The 17,134-nt window shown below is 42.2% G+C and overlaps 1 protein-coding gene across 1 annotated transcript; it reads left to right on the forward strand.

Annotated features, from left to right (window-relative positions):
- Positions 1-675: 675 nt before the first annotated feature.
- Positions 676-16,443, forward strand: LOC128428450 (ATP-binding cassette sub-family D member 2). The gene is made up of 10 exons (XM_053414627.1): positions 676-1,920; positions 2,598-2,778; positions 3,288-3,409; positions 6,722-6,884; positions 7,276-7,370; positions 8,400-8,545; positions 9,291-9,436; positions 10,953-11,037; positions 11,472-11,597; positions 11,680-16,443. The coding sequence occupies exons 1-10, from the start codon at positions 979-981 to the stop codon at positions 11,882-11,884; spliced, it is 2,211 nt and encodes a 736-aa protein (XP_053270602.1). The 5' UTR covers positions 676-978; the 3' UTR covers positions 11,885-16,443.
- Positions 16,444-17,134: the final 691 nt, after the last annotated feature.

A 17,134-nucleotide genomic window follows, 5' to 3' on the forward strand; every position in this document is an offset into this window, starting at 1 on the left:
TTTACATTAAAATTATTCCTTTCGCGTAACATTTGTTGTTATTATTATTAGAAACAGAATCCAGCTTTATTGCCAAGCAGGTTCACACATATGACGAATTTGCTTCGGTGTATTTGTGCAAGTATAAATATAAAAAATATAGAAATAGGAAACCAAATTAAATATAACATAATACTATAAGCCCTAGTGAGGGATTGTGCAATACGTTGTAAGTTAACACTACAGACTGGATTTTGCAGAGTAAAATTAGTCAGTTATTTGCCACAGGAAGTTAAAGTGTCTATTTCAAAGGAGAGTGATATGCTTTTATCTTGTAGGATCCATTTGTTCTCAATATACAATACATTAATATATAATACAACTTTAGCAATCCCATTTGTAATTTGGTATAGGGCAAGTCAAAGGAGACAGAAAAAAGAGAAAGACATGCACTGACCAAAACCAACACTTTTTAAAATGCATCACAGCTTTATTAGTGTATTGTATTTAATGTCTGGTTTTTCCCTCCTGTATTTAATTAAGGAGTTTTGCATGCAGCAAACTTACACCCATTTAACTTCCTGTTCACAGTGAATTTGTTTACGTCCGTCACGCAACCAATCGAGTGCTGCCGGGGGCGCGACCAATAAAAACCGCCGATGTGAACGCGTCGGACGAAAAGAAGTTGCATCAAGGTGGAGGAAACGAACAGGGGAAGTGAAGAAGTTAAACTGACTCTGCTCACACATTGTTGGTGTAAACGGGAAGTTTGCGTTGAGGGTTTTATTTTGACAGCTGGGACCGGAAGTGCAGTGGGTGTACTCCCCTGGATTTGACAGGTGCTAAAAGGAGCAGGATGTAACGGTGCAGGAATCGGACTCGCTTCGAACCATACAGCCGTCAGGAGTCCGTCACTGGGTTCATGTCGACGCGGAGGGTCGGCCTCGGGTGATGGCTAATGTATGCACCGTCGGCAGGGTCCACTAACGGTTAAACAACATGTCCAACTTCCTCGATGCGGCGGCCAGAGTCAGATGGGACCGCACGGCTGCGGCCAAGCGAGCCGTGTTTCTCGCTGCAGCTGCTTACGGTATCAAAACACTGTACCCCATCATCTGCAGGCAGCTGAGCAAAGGGACCGATCCCGGGAGGAGCCGGCTCTCCAAGGCGGAGAATGGATCGACGTGTTCGGGCAAAGAGAAGCCGGATACAGTGGCTGTCAGGAAGACGTCGCCGGGGGTGAACGCGGCGTTTTTTAAGCAGATCCTCGAACTTGGTAAAATACTCTTCCCTAAGCTCGTCTCGAAAGAGCTGGCGCTTCTTTCTCTTCACTCGCTGGCGCTGGTGTCCAGGACGTTTCTGTCCATATACGTGGCGAGCCTGGACGGTAAGATTGTGAAAACCATCGTGGAGAAGGAGCCCCGGAGATTCATTCTGCAGCTGATCAAATGGCTCCTCATCGCCATCCCGGCCACGTTCGTCAACAGCGCCATCCGGTTCCTTGAGTGCAAGCTGGCTCTGGCCTTCCGCACCCGGCTGGTGAACCATGCGTATCAGACCTACTTCACCGACCAGACCTACTACAGAGTCAGCAACATGGACGGGAGGCTGGCCAATCCGGACCAGTCCCTAACCGAGGACGTGATGATGTTCTCCCAGTCGGTGGCTCACCTCTACTCCAACCTCACCAAGCCCATCTTGGATGTGGTGCTCACCTCCTACACGCTGATCCAGACCGCCAGGTCCCGGGGGGCCAACGCCACCGGGCCGACCCTGCTGGCCGGGCTGGTGGTGTTCGCTACAGCGAAGGTGCTGCGCGCCTGCTCGCCCAAGTTCGGTAAACTGGTGGCTGAGGAGGCTCACAGGAAGGGTTACCTGCGCTACGTGCACTCCAGGATCATCGCGAATGCTGAGGAGATCGCTTTCTACAGGGGTCACAAGGTAGGGAAGGGGGGATGATGACATGTGCACAAAATAAAAATACATAACAATTACATAAGATGATCCTTTATTATTCCTACAAAGAGTAATACATTAGGGAACATGTAACATAAATACAAGGAGATATAAGTAATAGAAAAAGTATAAATATCAATTAAATATGCAGTGAAAGCAGAATATATACAGTGTACTTGGATTGTACATTAGCTGTTGAATTAGACAGATAGAAATTAGTATTGCACAGTTAAATTAGTTAAGCCGGAGTGAATTTATAGTGTAGTCCCAGAATTGGTGCATGTGGTCTTTTGAGAGCAGATAGCCATAGATCGATGAAATAGATTGAATAAAGTATGAATTGGATCCATTAAAGTACATTACTAAATACATTAAATGTGAGGATGCATGGTCAAAACCAAAGTGTCAAGTGTGCATTTGCACAATCCTGAAATCTTTTCAGGTAAAATCTCATTCAACCAACAGAACACATTGTAAATCATCTGTCTTAATCTCAAACAGTAAAGAAGTTAATATAATAGCAGTGTGGTCAGATAACAAAGAGATCAGCTGGTGCTGACTGACTTCAGTCAATACAGGTTCAAGCTAAGATTCATTAAATAGTCACTTCCCACACCATTTCCCATAATTTTCTGTATACTGTAATAAAATGTCTGTTGTAGGTGGAGATGCGTCAGCTGCAGAAGTGCTACCAGGCTCTGGCCGACCAGATGAACCTGATCCTCTCCAAGCGTCTCTGGTATATCATGATCGAGCAGTTCCTCATGAAGTATGTGTGGAGCAGCAGTGGCCTCGTCATGGTCGCCGTGCCCATCATCACAGCCACCGGCTTCGCTGACAATGGTAAGGATTGTTAGTTTATATAAAACGTATACAATCATAACTAAAAGCTGAAACCTGACTTAAAATTAAAAACAAAACCCAGGTCACACATCTTCTTAGTATCTGAAGTGTTAGTGATGTTAATGCTTTTCACCGTGAGGTCTTTAGCATCTCAAAACCAACAGCTAGTGCTTCCTCCTCAAACAAGAGCTGATTCGCATGTGTGAACCGTAAGTGCCTCCCACTCCTCCCTGATGACATTTCAGATGCATCGAAAGTGTCTGAATCCCTTTGTTTACTCTACTAACATCGAATGTGACCACAGCTATTTGTAGAACTTATTCCATGGTATTGTAATGCTCACTGGCACAAGTTTGGGACTGTGGTGTGAACAGGCTCACACAAGGAAGACGTGACACGTTCAGTCACAGTTAACCAAGTTCTTACAGAACATTGCTGTAGTTTTCAGTTTGTTAAACCACATACTTCCCCCTGTCGCTCTGTCTGTTTCCTCTATGTCCGTCCTCAAGAAACAGCCGATGGTCAAAGGCATGTAAGAGTGAGTGAGAGGACGGAGGCTTTCACCACGGCGCGTAACCTCTTGGCCTCAGGGGCCGATGCCATCGAGAGGATCATGTCCTCCTACAAAGAGGTGAGGAGACAGGGATGCTGAAGTTGGTGTAGCATTGCTGGAGTGCAGTATCAGAGGGACTCTCTCTTTATCTCTTCTTGGGGTTCCGGCATTCTGTTGCCCTGTCATTCTCCCTGTTTTCTATTAAAAGTTACGAATAAAAGACACTCGCTTTTGTAGGAAATACCAAAACAAAAGCAACTAAAAGATAGTTGCAGCTAATTTAATTAAATACCATATAGGCTGTAAAATAAGGTACAGGGCCCAATAACGCTTGAGTTCTCCTGCAAGGGACACAGATTCCATTCAAACCCAGCCCTGAGCTGCATGTTCTCCCCCGCTCACTCTCCCCACTTCACACTTGACACAGTCCTTGATAATAAAAGGCTTAATACTGAAAAAACATCTAAAAATAAACAAGGTATGAGTAAATGGATATATTCCCTCACAGAATCTTGTTATTTTGAATTGGTCCTGCTCAATCTCTGGTTGTAGCCATTGTCCCCTCCTCATGCCCAGATAACTGCACTTCAAACATATTTTGATAAAAGTAGTTTAGCGACTATTTTGATGATCGTTCAATTAAATTATGTCAAACATACTCTGAATTCAGTTGCTTTAATCTGAGCATCAATGGATGTAATCTACGAGTTGTGGAGTATTTATCCGACATATGGCATATGAAAATCTCAACTTGGCCTCTGAGAAATTGCAATGGGAATTTATCCATCACTCTCTGACTTAATACTATATTTTGCATTAACAGGAAAAAATTAAGTAGGGATATTTTTATTATATGGCCACATTCTTGAAGCTTTTTGTCTTTATCTGTCCATCAGTGCTTTAGAGGGATCATTGGAGGAGGTACCAGACATGGAAAATACTCCACTTGATGGTTTTATAAAATATATATATTTATAAAATTGTGGATCGGTGTTTCCATTTTTGTGATCAAGAGCTAAACAAGCCCATAGGCAGAACAAACTTTCCACCATGAAGTGTTATTTCTAAATTTAGTAGGGTTTCAGATATTCACATGATCAGCAGATGCATCAGCACGAGTGGTTGAATCTTTTGATTGGCCCGTCTGGACCAGCACTTGGACAGATGGGCGGGTTTGCATGGAGTGATTGAGAGCTGCGTGCTGATTATCCATCTTTCTCCGTTCATTCTTCACTAAATGACCACACATGCACTGGAAAGTAAGTGAGTCCAGTGACTAAAAAAAGCAAAGAAAGAAAAATAAGTCAATGAATGAAAAGCCTTGTTCACTCGGGGCCAAATCCCTGATCTCCTGTTGCATTTTAATCCCCCCCCCCCCCCCCCTAAAAAAATAGCAAGACCCATTCATGCATTCTCTCTCTCTACGGCTACATTTTAAGGTCCATAAGAGGATTTAGCAGAGGCATGTTTGTGGTGAAGCTGTATTGCATTGCAGATTGTTCCTACTTGTATCCTTTTCTTCATAGGCCCAACCTCTCTGTTTTTTTGGCTTGTATTTTTTCTCAATCCATCCTTTAATTGCCTTTGTAAAGTATGTAGCTTTTGAGCATTAGACAAGTCGTGTACAGTGTGATGATCTGTGTCTCTGAAGAGTCGTAGATGTCTGCGCTTGTGGTGATAAAGAGGAGGAATTGAAACTTATTTTAAGAGGAGCAGGTTCCTTTACTGTGAGTCATCTCCTCTTAGAATCTTCCCATTGTACCACTTGTCTCCAACACACACAAAGCCGTATTCCACAAACACACATGAGGTTTAAACTGCTGTGACACTTTCGGAATACACGTCACAAGCGAGACATTTTATCCCAGTGATGTGCACGTCTGTGGCTGAGCAGATTTGCCTTTTTTACATTGCAACTATCTGGTGTTAAGCGCCTCCTGGAAGATTCAAGTTTTAGCTTGCACGCAGCTCTGTTGGGTGAGGGCCATGTGCCAACAGCAGCAAGCCGCTGCCTGTCAGGCCGAGTGACGTGTGAGCGTGTGTGTGATTAAACAGGCAGTAGGGATCGAGCACATTCCTCAATCGCCTCTAAACACACATGCCTGTTGATACGACAGTGTGAATTTGTTTGTTGTGCTTGAGTGTAGGTGAGTGGTCAGATAGACCTATGACACGTTCCAGCTTGTTGTAGTTGGTTACTCATCTTGTAGACTCAGCTTTGTTTCCCCTTTTTGTTCTTTGCAGGTCTGTTCCATCCCAATATGGAAATCAAACTTGACTTTTTTTCCTCATCTGAAATTTCTTCAGATTCCTTTTCCTGAAAATTCATTCTGAATAATCCAAGTGATTGGTGAGATCCATAGGTTGGATCAGATTGGTCCTGTGATCCGTGTTGGACTGTATTCGATTGAACAGAGGAATCATTAATAGGAATCAATTCCTCAAGATTGTATGTAATGCCTTTCATGTCACTGCAGGTCAACCGTGTGTCTGTGTGTGTCTGTGTCTGTGTCTGTGTGTCCGTCCAGAGCTCCTTCTCTCAAGGCTTAACCAGGCTGCGAATAATCCTCCATCTGTTTATCTTCCAGCCCACACTTTAGCATCTCTTCCTCACTTTCCTTCTCTTTCTCTCCATCGCTCACACGCTCTGTCAAATCTTATGTTCTTTGGCAAAGGAGAAAGGACCAAAAACAGTTTGGACTGGCCTGTTTGATCAAGAACATCAGCAGTGGGCACCTGGTCGCTATCCTAGCCTCCTTTTTTTTTTTTTAGCAATAAGGATTTCAGTTTTGTCCAGCACACTTTTTTCTTTTTTTCCATGTGGTAATAGCACAGTTCAATACAGGACTGTCACACCTGCCTACCACAGTTACATGTTGTTATATATAGCTCACACTATCACAATTTGAAATAGTTTCCCTGCAATAAGCTGTTGTTGCTTAATAAATACACAGGTCACCCTTTTACATGAGTCCAGTCTTTCCCTCCTTATTTCTTCTATCTCTGCAGGCCCATGTGGTGCCTGTGAATTCCCAGAATTAGTGTTTGTTAATACAGTCAAGCTGTTTAAACAGCCAGCATTGTGTCGCTGCAGGGTGCAGAACCAAATCCAAAGCAAGAGGGTGATTCTTCTGTATATTCTGTCCCCCTATTTTCAAAGTTTCATTTTATTTATTACAATTTTTATATTTGTTTTTGTTCCATTTGCATTTGTGTGTATCTTGTTACATATTCTTTCAGTGAAAACGATGACAAATGCTCTCCGACATCCTCTTAATTAAAATCATCTTACTTACTCTATTGAAACTCTTCATACTTTGTGACCTCTGTCACAGTCACCTTAACATCCCTCAGAATGTGACCGTTGACCCTGTATGTGTTTTGGCACAGATCACAGAGTTGGCAGGCTACACCGCACGGGTCCACAACATGTTCGAGGTGTTTGAGGACGTCCAGAGGGGGGTTTACAAGCGCTCCACGCTATCGCTCACAACTGGAGCAGAGAAAAAGAGTAAACCTGAGATGCACATAGATGGACCGCTGGAGATAAAGGGTAGGTCTGTTCTGCTGCACACACAAATGCACCTCCTGCTAAAATATAATATGCAGAAAAAATTGATTCGGTAGTTGCCAGCCCCATCTTTGTTGGGCAAATCATAACCACTTATTCTGTCTGCAGTACAGTATGTAGGAAAAATAATTATATAATCCGGAATAAATAAATAATTATAGTTTGCAATGAAAAAACATTGAAGTTGTAAAAGGGGATATTTTTTTTTATATATTTTGACGCTACAATTCCTGCTATGAAGGAATTATCCCTTCTATACTATACTTGCCTTGGCTGTGAGAGTCTAATCCTCCTATACACATGCACTCACACATGCATATACACAAGCATTATGTATTCCTCATGTATGTCTTTCTCTCCTTTGTTTTTCAAGGTGAAGTGATAGATGTGGACCAAGGCATTGTGTGTGAAAATGTACCAATCATCACACCCAACGGGGATGTAGTGGTGTCTTGTTTGAATTTTAAGGTGAGACAGCTCTTACCCATATCTTTGCTTAAGTCCTTTCAGTTACATTGAAAAGGCATCAGATTTGTCCATTATTCCAACATCAAAATTCATGTTATATAACATATTAAAATTAGATAATACATTTTCATTCAAGACTTTCAGCTTTTTTCTGAACACGACTTCTTCATCAAACCCCTGGGGATTTTGTCAAGGTGGCGTTTATTAGCATTTTAGAAAAATCCTCTGGTCTCATTAGGAAAGAGATCTTTCCTCTAGGTGTCAGAGTGTCAGCTGCTGTAATGAGCAGAAAATAACACTTCAAATGTTATTAGGATATACATACCTTTCCTCTACATGCGGTATATAACGCAATATTTGTGCATTAAATAGATCTGCTCCATAGTTATACAGAATTTCCCATTTTGCATTTTTATCTATATGAATTCAGTGAATGTTATGGATATTTCTGACTTCAACAAAAAGGCTGATGATTTGCTGATCCTAGTCCTATGTTCTTCAGGTGTGGATCAATCAGTTATATTGATTTCACTGCAAAGAAGAATGGCAAACAGAAATGTGGACACATACAATAACCTCCCTGGTGGAGATAAAGATTTGATAAAAGCTGCAATCTTTTGAAAGTTATTTTGTCACTGCAGTTTTACTTTTGAGTTTACTTGTTATATACAGCCTCAGTCGGTGCTGCCACACAGTAAAATGTGCTGGGCTGCTGCCCTGTTAACTTAGTAGCCTTAGACATACAAGAGGCCTTTACTGATCTGACTTCTTGCTCAGTCAATTTCAGAGTCAGAGAACAAATGTAAATGGTAAAAAGCAAAAGGATCTCAAAAGGAACCTTTGTTCTCTAGAAGTGATTTTATGGTTTAGATTTGTGAAAAGTGAATAAGTTACATGCTGCAGATGAAGAGCCACATACCCACTGATGCTTCCTGTCTCTCTGCAACTTTATTTCCTAATGACTTCCTCTAATGAGGCTGACCTCTGACTCCACTCCAGGAGGATTAATAAATCGTTTGTCTGTTTCAGGTGGAGGAGGCCATGCACCTATTGATCACTGGGCCTAACGGCTGTGGGAAGAGTTCTCTGTTCAGGATCCTCAGTGGCCTGTGGCCTGTTTACGGCGGCCGACTTTACAAACCATCTCCTCAGCATATGTTCTACATACCTCAGAGGTACACACACAAGCACACAAACTCTCACACATCAATGTGTCATACTAAAATAGCTGTTAGGGTTTGATCGTTGTACCGGTGAACCCGACAAGTAACTTAATCCATTGTAACAGGACCTTTGTGTGTGTTTCTGTGTATGAGGCTGGTAAAGTGAAACCAGAGCACTTGCCACTGTGAAATATTTACAACCCAGTCAAGACTTGAAATAAAGACTTAAAATACTTGCAGTCATATTTTCGTCATTTTACTCCTTCGAGTAGAAAAATAAAGGAAAATTAGTTTCAATAGCACAAGGTGAAACTATTTGAGACTTTTCTTTATCTTTATAGACAGTTTTGAAGTTTTATTATTCTCAGTTGATAGTAAATATCAGTGCACTGTCTCCTTGAGGTGTGACTCTACATAAATAAAGAAATCAGCCATTGTCCAGTGCATCATTTGCTCCCGTGATATTCAAGTAGAAGCCCTGCAGTCATGTAATCTTACACTGGGCTTCTTAGATCTGCTGACTCGGCAAACTCCCTCCTTCAGCGCGGTAAATATTTTATACATAGGATGAAGCAGCCATCTGGCCGCTGTAACACAATCCCATACATTATCCACAATAGAAACAGCAGAAGCATAACACACACATTCTTAATCAGCACATTTTTTTCTGTAGTGTAAGAAGCACTTAATGAAACAAGGGGTTAACAAAGAAACACTCTGTGTGTGTGTGTGTGTGCGTGTGCGTGTGCTTCTCCAGGCCCTACATGTCCATGGGTTCACTGCGGGACCAGGTGATCTACCCAGACTCCGTGGAGGACATGGCTGCCAAGGGCATGAGTGACAAAGACATTGAGGCCATCTTGGACATTGTCAACCTCAACCAGATTGTCACCAGAGAGGGAGGTAAGATAAATAATAACGGCAGCTTTACAAATATGTGAGCTGTGTGTTTGTGAAAGGTTGAAGAAAACAGCTGGAGCTTAAATAGCTCAGGCAATGTGACCCCCTGCTTCATAGTATCTACAGACCTATTTTCAATGTTTTGGAAAAAGTAGTTTATAAGCACCTTGTAAACGTCCTTATCTTCGATAAATTCCAGTCTGGTTTCCGTTCGAGACGTAGCTCTGAAACTGTCCTACTCAGGGTTGCAAATGATTTTTGAATGCATTCCGATGCTGGGGAATGTTCACTTCTGTTACTGCTTAACCTTAGTGCAGCTTACAACACTGTAGACCACTCTATCCTCTTTAGTAAGCTTCGGCAAAGGGCTGGTGTAACAGGGACTGCTCTTGACTGGTGGAGTTTCTCTGTTTCCATTGATAATTTTGTGTCATCAGCTCGGCTTCAGGGACTCAGGGCGCCTTTTCCCTGTACATGCTCCCCATTAGTCAATTCAAGTATATTTCTTATCATTGTTATGCGCGTGATACCCAGCTGTACCTTTCCTTCAAACCCAACAAACTCTGTAAGCCCTCCACCATATCATGCCTGACAGCTATCAAGGACTTGATGTCTGACAATTTCCTCCAACTTAACTAGGATAAAACAACAGCCCTTATCCTAGGCCCTGAGTGCGTATCTTACAAAACAGTGTCTGGGCCCTTTAGCTGGAAATCTTAAGCTAGGGGTTAGCAGGATATTTTGGCCTCATTTCTGGCCAGTGGGAGGAAGTGAGACATCATACGTTGCCTTAATTTAAGATTTTCTATCCTATTTAGATCTTGATTTATTCAGTGTAGCTGAAGCATTGTCTTCTCTGTCTTTATCTCCTTATCTCGATGGAGGACCACTGGTAGTTGCAGACATTCCCTGAGGGATCTTGATAAAATAAAACAGGCAATTCTTAGGACTGAACTCTAGGAGTGTGTGAAATTTGGTTAATATTTGCATCCTGTAACTACACTGAGCCACTCTCACCTCTCACTGCCACAAACAAACAGGTCTATTGTTGAAAACCAACTACTGTTCAAAGCTTGGATCTAAGAGGGTTTAATGTATGAATGGCCGCACTGTGGAAATGTTAAGAAATGTCCTTATCATGCACACGGATCAATTCACGCAAATGCAGTCAGGCATATGGCCATGCATGTAGTATAAGTAGGGGCCCTGGGTCTGTTTCATCTGTGAACATATTTTCAGGAGGGAACAGTCTGACTGTGACACAGTGCACCTCGACTGGTTCAACCTTTTAGCAAACATCACATATCAGTCTTCCAGTCCTTTGTTTAAACAACCACACAAAACCACTCTGTACAACCGGTCTGTTTGCATTTTAATTATTTATGTCATCACTCAAAACACATGGTTGATTGACTATGTGAAGGTATAATGCAGCCCAGAATCTTTTGTGTCCCATTTTTCTCTACATGCTGTTCCACACACCTTAAGACTGTACAACGCCTTTTTTTGTGTTGACCAGGTTGGGATGCTGAGCTGGACTGGAAAGATGTACTGTCGGGGGGCGAGAAGCAGAGGATGGGCATGGCTCGCATGTTTTACCACAGGTAAGGAGAAGCAACCCGGGCATTCTACATTCTAGGCAGCTGACGTCTCTGCTACACTTTGACAATGAATCAAACGTATTTTTACCCTTTTTGTTTGTAGCCGTCGTCATAATATCAGCACTGATTATAATGACTGCTTTTCTTAAATTGATAAAATCAAAGCACAGCTGCACAAGATTCATTCAGCCCCTCCCAACTCCTTTCTCTCTCTACCTGTCTCTCTTTTGTTGGTGTTAGACAGTATGTCAGGGACTTGTTTTGGGCTTGGATTCGCCGCCCTGTCTCTGGCATTGGGATAACATGGACCTTGAGTCTCTATTCTTAAGAAAACAATAATAATCTTGACATGACTTAGTGACCCAGACATGTTATCTGCATGAGTTTCCATCTGAATGAAGAACAATTATTTAATTTGACCCCCCTGTGTGCGTCAGGCCTAAATATGCCCTTCTGGATGAGTGCACCAGCGCTGTGAGCATTGATGTGGAGGGAAAGATTTTCCAGGCTGCCAAGGACGCCGGCATCTCCCTGCTCTCCATCACCCACAGACCCTCCCTGTGGTGAGACACAGTATATGTTCTTGTGTATTTTGTGAGAAGAGAAATTGTAGTTTTTCTTGAAATCGCTCCTCTCCATCTCCAGGAAGTACCACACCCACCTGCTGCAGTTTGACGGCGAGGGAGGCTGGCGCTTCGAGCAGCTTGACACGGCGACGCGCCTGACCCTCACCGAGGAGAAGCAGCGGCTGGAGTCCCAGCTGGCCGGCATTCCCAAGATGCAGCACCGGCTCAACGAGCTCTGCAAGATCCTGGGAGACGACTCTGTCCTTAAAACAGCCGAGGAGTGAGAGAGTGAGAGAAATGAGAGGGGGGAGGCAGGGGCCCAGAGGGGACAAAGACACTAGGCCGGGAGCAGAAGAAGAAGTGGAGGGAGAGGGGGAGAGGAGAGTGTGTGAGATGGAGAGGCAATGAATGAAAAAATAAATCTGGAGGGGGCTGGTTTTTTTCTTTAGCTCCGAGCCCCTTCTGACAAAGCAGGGGAGCTTTTAATGCCAACTCCTCTTTCGGCTCTCAGCTCTCCCTCTTCTTCTTTTTCATCTTTCCACTCAGAGAAATGGAAGAAGGGGTGTGTTGAAGCAGATTCATGATGGTTTTAGCCTACATATATATATATAATATATATATATATATATATCAACTGCAAGATGATTTAGCAGAACGGCCACATCTAAGTTTGTTTTACAGCACTTTACTCTGCTTCTAGAGAGCTTTTGTGTTTGTTGTGGTCGCTCGCTGTGAAATAAGTTTTCTTTAGCAGGAAAACGTTTTCACATAGAGCCACTAAATGTTGTCCAAAGCAGTATTCCAATCCACGGCCAGTGCGCCGGGCTCTGTAGGATCCACATTTGTTTTGACTTCTGGTCGATTTTTAATGTGACCTCTTTTTCGAGGGGTTCACAAGAGACTGTCCTTAGAAAGGAAACAATATGACTTTGCTTGGTTTGTGTACAATCCTACTCCACACATCGTTGTAGCCCCTGGTAACTTAACATACGAGACCCCCTCAACTTCTCGTATAGGCTCAGTTGCAGACTTACACAAGGCAAGCAAAGAATAAGAGCAGAGGTCTGTTGAAAGAGCTCCAAAACTATAGCTCTGTGGTTTATCGAACAATGAGCAGAAGAGGTCCCTCTACGAATGAGGAGGAGCAGGTATTCTGCTGTGAACAGTCACACAAAACACAGCACGCGAGCAGGTAGCCTTTCAGACAGTGTAAGTGTCAGATGCACATACAAGCAATGGCCACCTGCTGAAGTTCCTCCTCCTCCTCCTCCTCCTCCTCCTCCCCCTCGTTGTGTTGACACATAACACGCTCACGTGTCTGCTGCGTGTCAGATGCTTGCTGGGACTCCGCCTCATGCTCTGCGAGTTCTCCTGAGTCCAGGCGCACATGAACACACAGTGATACTGGATCCTGAACTGATAACTAATCAGCAGCTTCTGCAGTGAACAGAGCCCTCGTATACATTTGGATATAATGTAAAAAAAATGACTTTATTTCTCAGCTCCCTGCAATGTAAGCAGATGAATCCGTTAATATCAAGAAGTGTATGATTACATGCACATAAATATTCCAGTTTATATTCCACATGTTATTATCTTATACAATATGAGGCCTAGATTTGCATATTTCCTTATTTGGCTGATATACAGTGAGGAAGAGCAAGGATCAGGCTGATCTAGACTGAAGCGTTGTAATGGCTTACGTGAGGTACTGTTGGTTTTCCTGCTGCTGTCCTCTGACAGCAGCATTGTCCATTGTTTTTCCTCCGTCTTTGTTGCCAGCAACTTACCTGAAGTTGTGATACTGTGAAAGTAGTGATTTATTACATTAACATTATTTGTGTTTTCTTAATGAGAAAACCCTGTGTTCTTTCTTATAGTGGTTCTAAGCTGTGTCTGCTCATGTTACGTACATTTTTTTTTTTTTTTTTTATCGTGGTTCCGACCCGTGCACCTGCTTCCTAAGTTCGTAAATCAGGACCCTCGGGCTACAGCCACACTGCTACGTTTTAGTTTGAAAACCCAACATTTTTTTCTCCCTCATTCATTCAGCTGCACAGTAAACAATCTGCTTTTTGTTCACACTTTTAGTTAAAAAAAAACAACATATTGGCAAGGTAGTAGCCTAAGATTGTTCTGGGTTCAGTGGGACAGGGGATCATGTGCTCCATTGTCCCATTCCTTCATCGTCCTCAGATTTCACTATAGACACATGGATCCAATGTGTGCAGTCGTTCCTCCTGGTTCCAAAACACACGCACGTACATTTCGTGTTTTTGTTCTGAGTGTGTTTTGTTCACTTTTAATGTTACGTTTATTCCGTAGAATAAAATAAACATGTGATTTGGCACATTAGAAACATGTAGTTGTAGTGAAATTTGTATGTTGCAGGGGACACACAGGATTTATTTTAGAGATTTTCCTATTTCCTTCTTCTTGATGCAGATTCCGATATCTGGACTTTGTGTATTGGTCGATACTAACACGATTCATATTTATAGCGTGAAAAATGTCCAGATTGCTGATATTTATGTGAGTTCTGGCAAACGCTACACTACTGGAAATCAAACCGATTCTTGTCTATAGCACAACTTCTGTTTTGGAGCAGCAGAGGAGAAGTGATCTTGGGACATAGACACCTGCAGGTTTATCTGTGTGAGATAATATTGTTGGAATGGTTGGTATCAGTGACCCGGCCGTATGGGTAGTATGAGTCTTTTCCTGGAATGTTTATAACATCTTTATCTCAATGTCACACTGAACTCCCATGTCATTGGCAAGGCGCAGGGCTGCGCACGGTGTAATAATATGAAGTCATGTCACTGGTTAGACTGCCTCTTTTTATTTAACGTGCACGCCGCTGCCACCATGTGTTGGTGTCTGTTCAAAGAGAATGGACAATCAGTTACATCACCAGTGGACTCCTGTTTCCAACACTACGGCTTATTATTGTAATTCAGAGAAACTCCCCCTCCATCATCTGGTTTGCTGGAACCTGTAATGTACGCTGTTTGGTATGCACGTCAAAGTTTAAGGACTTCCTCTGGGCTTCTTCTCCAGCCTGAGCTCGGACTGCATCCAAGACTCCAGAAGTGCCACATCCCTCCTCCATTGAGATTCCTTTTTTTAAAGCTTTGAAACCTCCTCTTTTGGCTTTTAGTTCAGGAGGAAAGAATTTCAGAGCATTTGAATGCAGCTCTGGTACGATCGGGACGACGGCTGCGAGGTTACTGAAGGACAAACTGAGACACTGGTCCCCTGAAATGTGACTGAAGACAAAAGTGTCAAATGAATTCCTTTAACATCTCAAAGGAACAGTTGCTGGAATGCTTTTAAAGATAATAATTACTTTTATTTTATTTGGTATTGAAAAGAGCGTCTTGGGCATTACGTACAGAATCAGTCAGTCAGACTCTGTTGACAGGAGGGCAGACGAGCCGCTGAATGACGCAGAGTCTGCAAAGAGACACTGGAAGACAAGGTCAGCTCCAGAGCAGATAGTGCCTGAAACACAACAGCAATGAATAATAGGCAGTAAATGGGCTTGAATCACTTTGAAAGGATGGGATAAGAAAAGATGAGGTGCCTTCTTATTGCAGTCGTCTTCTTTCGGGTTCTGAAATCATGTGTTTAAGTAATTTTTCACAAAAACTTTTCACACTACATATTTTGTCACTATCAGACAAAGAGGGGACTCTGGGTTTAGAGTAGTGAACCCTACGCGTGCATTGGTAATGATAGAATCAGTGCTTAACCGTTATCCAAATGATCGCAGTGGATAAACTTGCAATAGAGCAAGGCCCAAAATTCCTGCAATAAGATTCACATGCTATTAATCCTGACTGATAAAGTAAATAATACATTTATGCATGTTGGAAAATGTTAAAAGTTAAAAGACAATTTTTCCGGGTCAGAACCGAAAGTGGATGCTGCAGAAGACTCCAGCCTCCACATGTTCAAAACCCCACTGCTAAGGAAAGTGATGAGAAGGATACGATACTCTTTGTGTAATCCTGCTAAACAAACAGGGTGAAAAGTGGTGATAATTGTCCATGGGTGAGGTTGTCAGGGATTAAAACATCTATATCACTTAACATGGCACCTCATCAGTTATTGTCCCCCCAGGTCACAAGTACTGAAAGCTCACTACTCAGCGTGACCCTGCTGTGTACATTAATGACATCCTTACTAACAACACTTTGACACTGAAACCCTGATTCTATGTTTGTAAGTAAGAGATTGAATGTGTCCATTATGTATGAGAAGACAATGAATACATGTGGTCTACATACAGGTTTTATTATTGTTGTTTGATAATGAAGAGTTTTATAATTGTGTTCATAGTGCGTGTAGAGCTTTCAGAGCGTTGGATTGACTGGACATGTGATGTGTGAACTGGGATCACGAGACGGGAAAATGCTTCTCAAACAGAACTGTCATTCCAGTGGAGCAGGAAAGTCCGATCAATACTTATGAAAGGTTCATAGTTTCTGAGGTATTGATGCGAGTGCCTGGAACACAGAGCGTGGAGCGATTCTCCCTCAAAGCCAGGGATTACTACAGTTTATATCTTAAACATAGTTACTTTCAGAAGAGCTCTGTTTGCAATCCAACTCCAATATGTAGAAATATTTTATATTTTGAATTGCTGTAATATTAGCGCAGACCTCTACTGATATCTCGTTTTGCATGTGTAGTGATCTGTCTTCTTTAATCTTAGACTCGGGAGGTACATTGACATATGGGGCATCGGTTCAATAAATCATGTGCTGACGCCACTTTACGTTGAAAAATGAAGATGTTTTTTCATGTAAATAAAATGATACGATGCAGCTTTGAAAAATGAGTAGTCGTGTATTCATTGCCTCACTCGGTCATCCACCAGCCCTCTGCAATAATGTCCATCCAATATAGACTTGTCTGCTGTTAATATGTGAATGAGAAATAAATGACATGTCAAGTAAGTGTTGAACTGTTGATATGCTTTTAATAGCTCTTTTATTTCAAAAGATATGATACAATACGATATGATACAACTTTTAACGATGTTAATTAACAATAAATGTAAGATAAAAAAGATACTACAAACTGGTAAAAGTAGTGTCTACAAAACTGTCCTGGTCCAAAACACATACTAGAGGCAAGTTTTTCAGGTTGTCGTATATTCAACTGGATAAACTAGAAAACCTAAAAAGGAAATCCAAACTGTCATGTCTTGTTATATTATTATTGTTGTGTAATTTTCTTAAAAAACAATAAAAACATCTACTTTAGTACTGCACATACTGTATGCAAGTGTGTAATAAGACTGGGACGCAACAGTGAAATTACTTCAATTACCTCTACCGTGCAAACATACAAGTTGATCACAAGATGGCAACACGTTCAAGAATCCAACAGTGCATTAACATAAGTTGACCACGTCGAGGAAGCAGTTCCAGGAATCCAACAGTGTAGTAACATAAGTTGACCACAAGAGGGCACGTCCATGAATCCAACAGTGCAAGTAACATAGGTTGACCACAGGACAACAG

Source organism: Pleuronectes platessa, chromosome 22 (assembly GCF_947347685.1).
Source record: "Pleuronectes platessa chromosome 22, fPlePla1.1, whole genome shotgun sequence".
NCBI classification, from domain to species: Eukaryota; Metazoa; Chordata; class Actinopteri; order Pleuronectiformes; family Pleuronectidae; genus Pleuronectes; species Pleuronectes platessa.

Bases quoted from the DNA above. Each gene is read 5' to 3' on its own strand.
- LOC128428450 (XM_053414627.1), top strand. From the start codon at position 979: ATGTCCAACTTCCTCGATGCGGCGGCCAGAGTCAGATGGGACCGCACG. The intron at 1,921-2,597 runs GTAGGGAAGGGG...TGTCTGTTGTAG, and splicing joins CTTTCTACAGGGGTCACAAG to GTGGAGATGCGTCAGCTGCA. The intron at 9,437-10,952 runs GTAAGATAAATA...TGTGTTGACCAG, and splicing joins GATTGTCACCAGAGAGGGAG to GTTGGGATGCTGAGCTGGAC.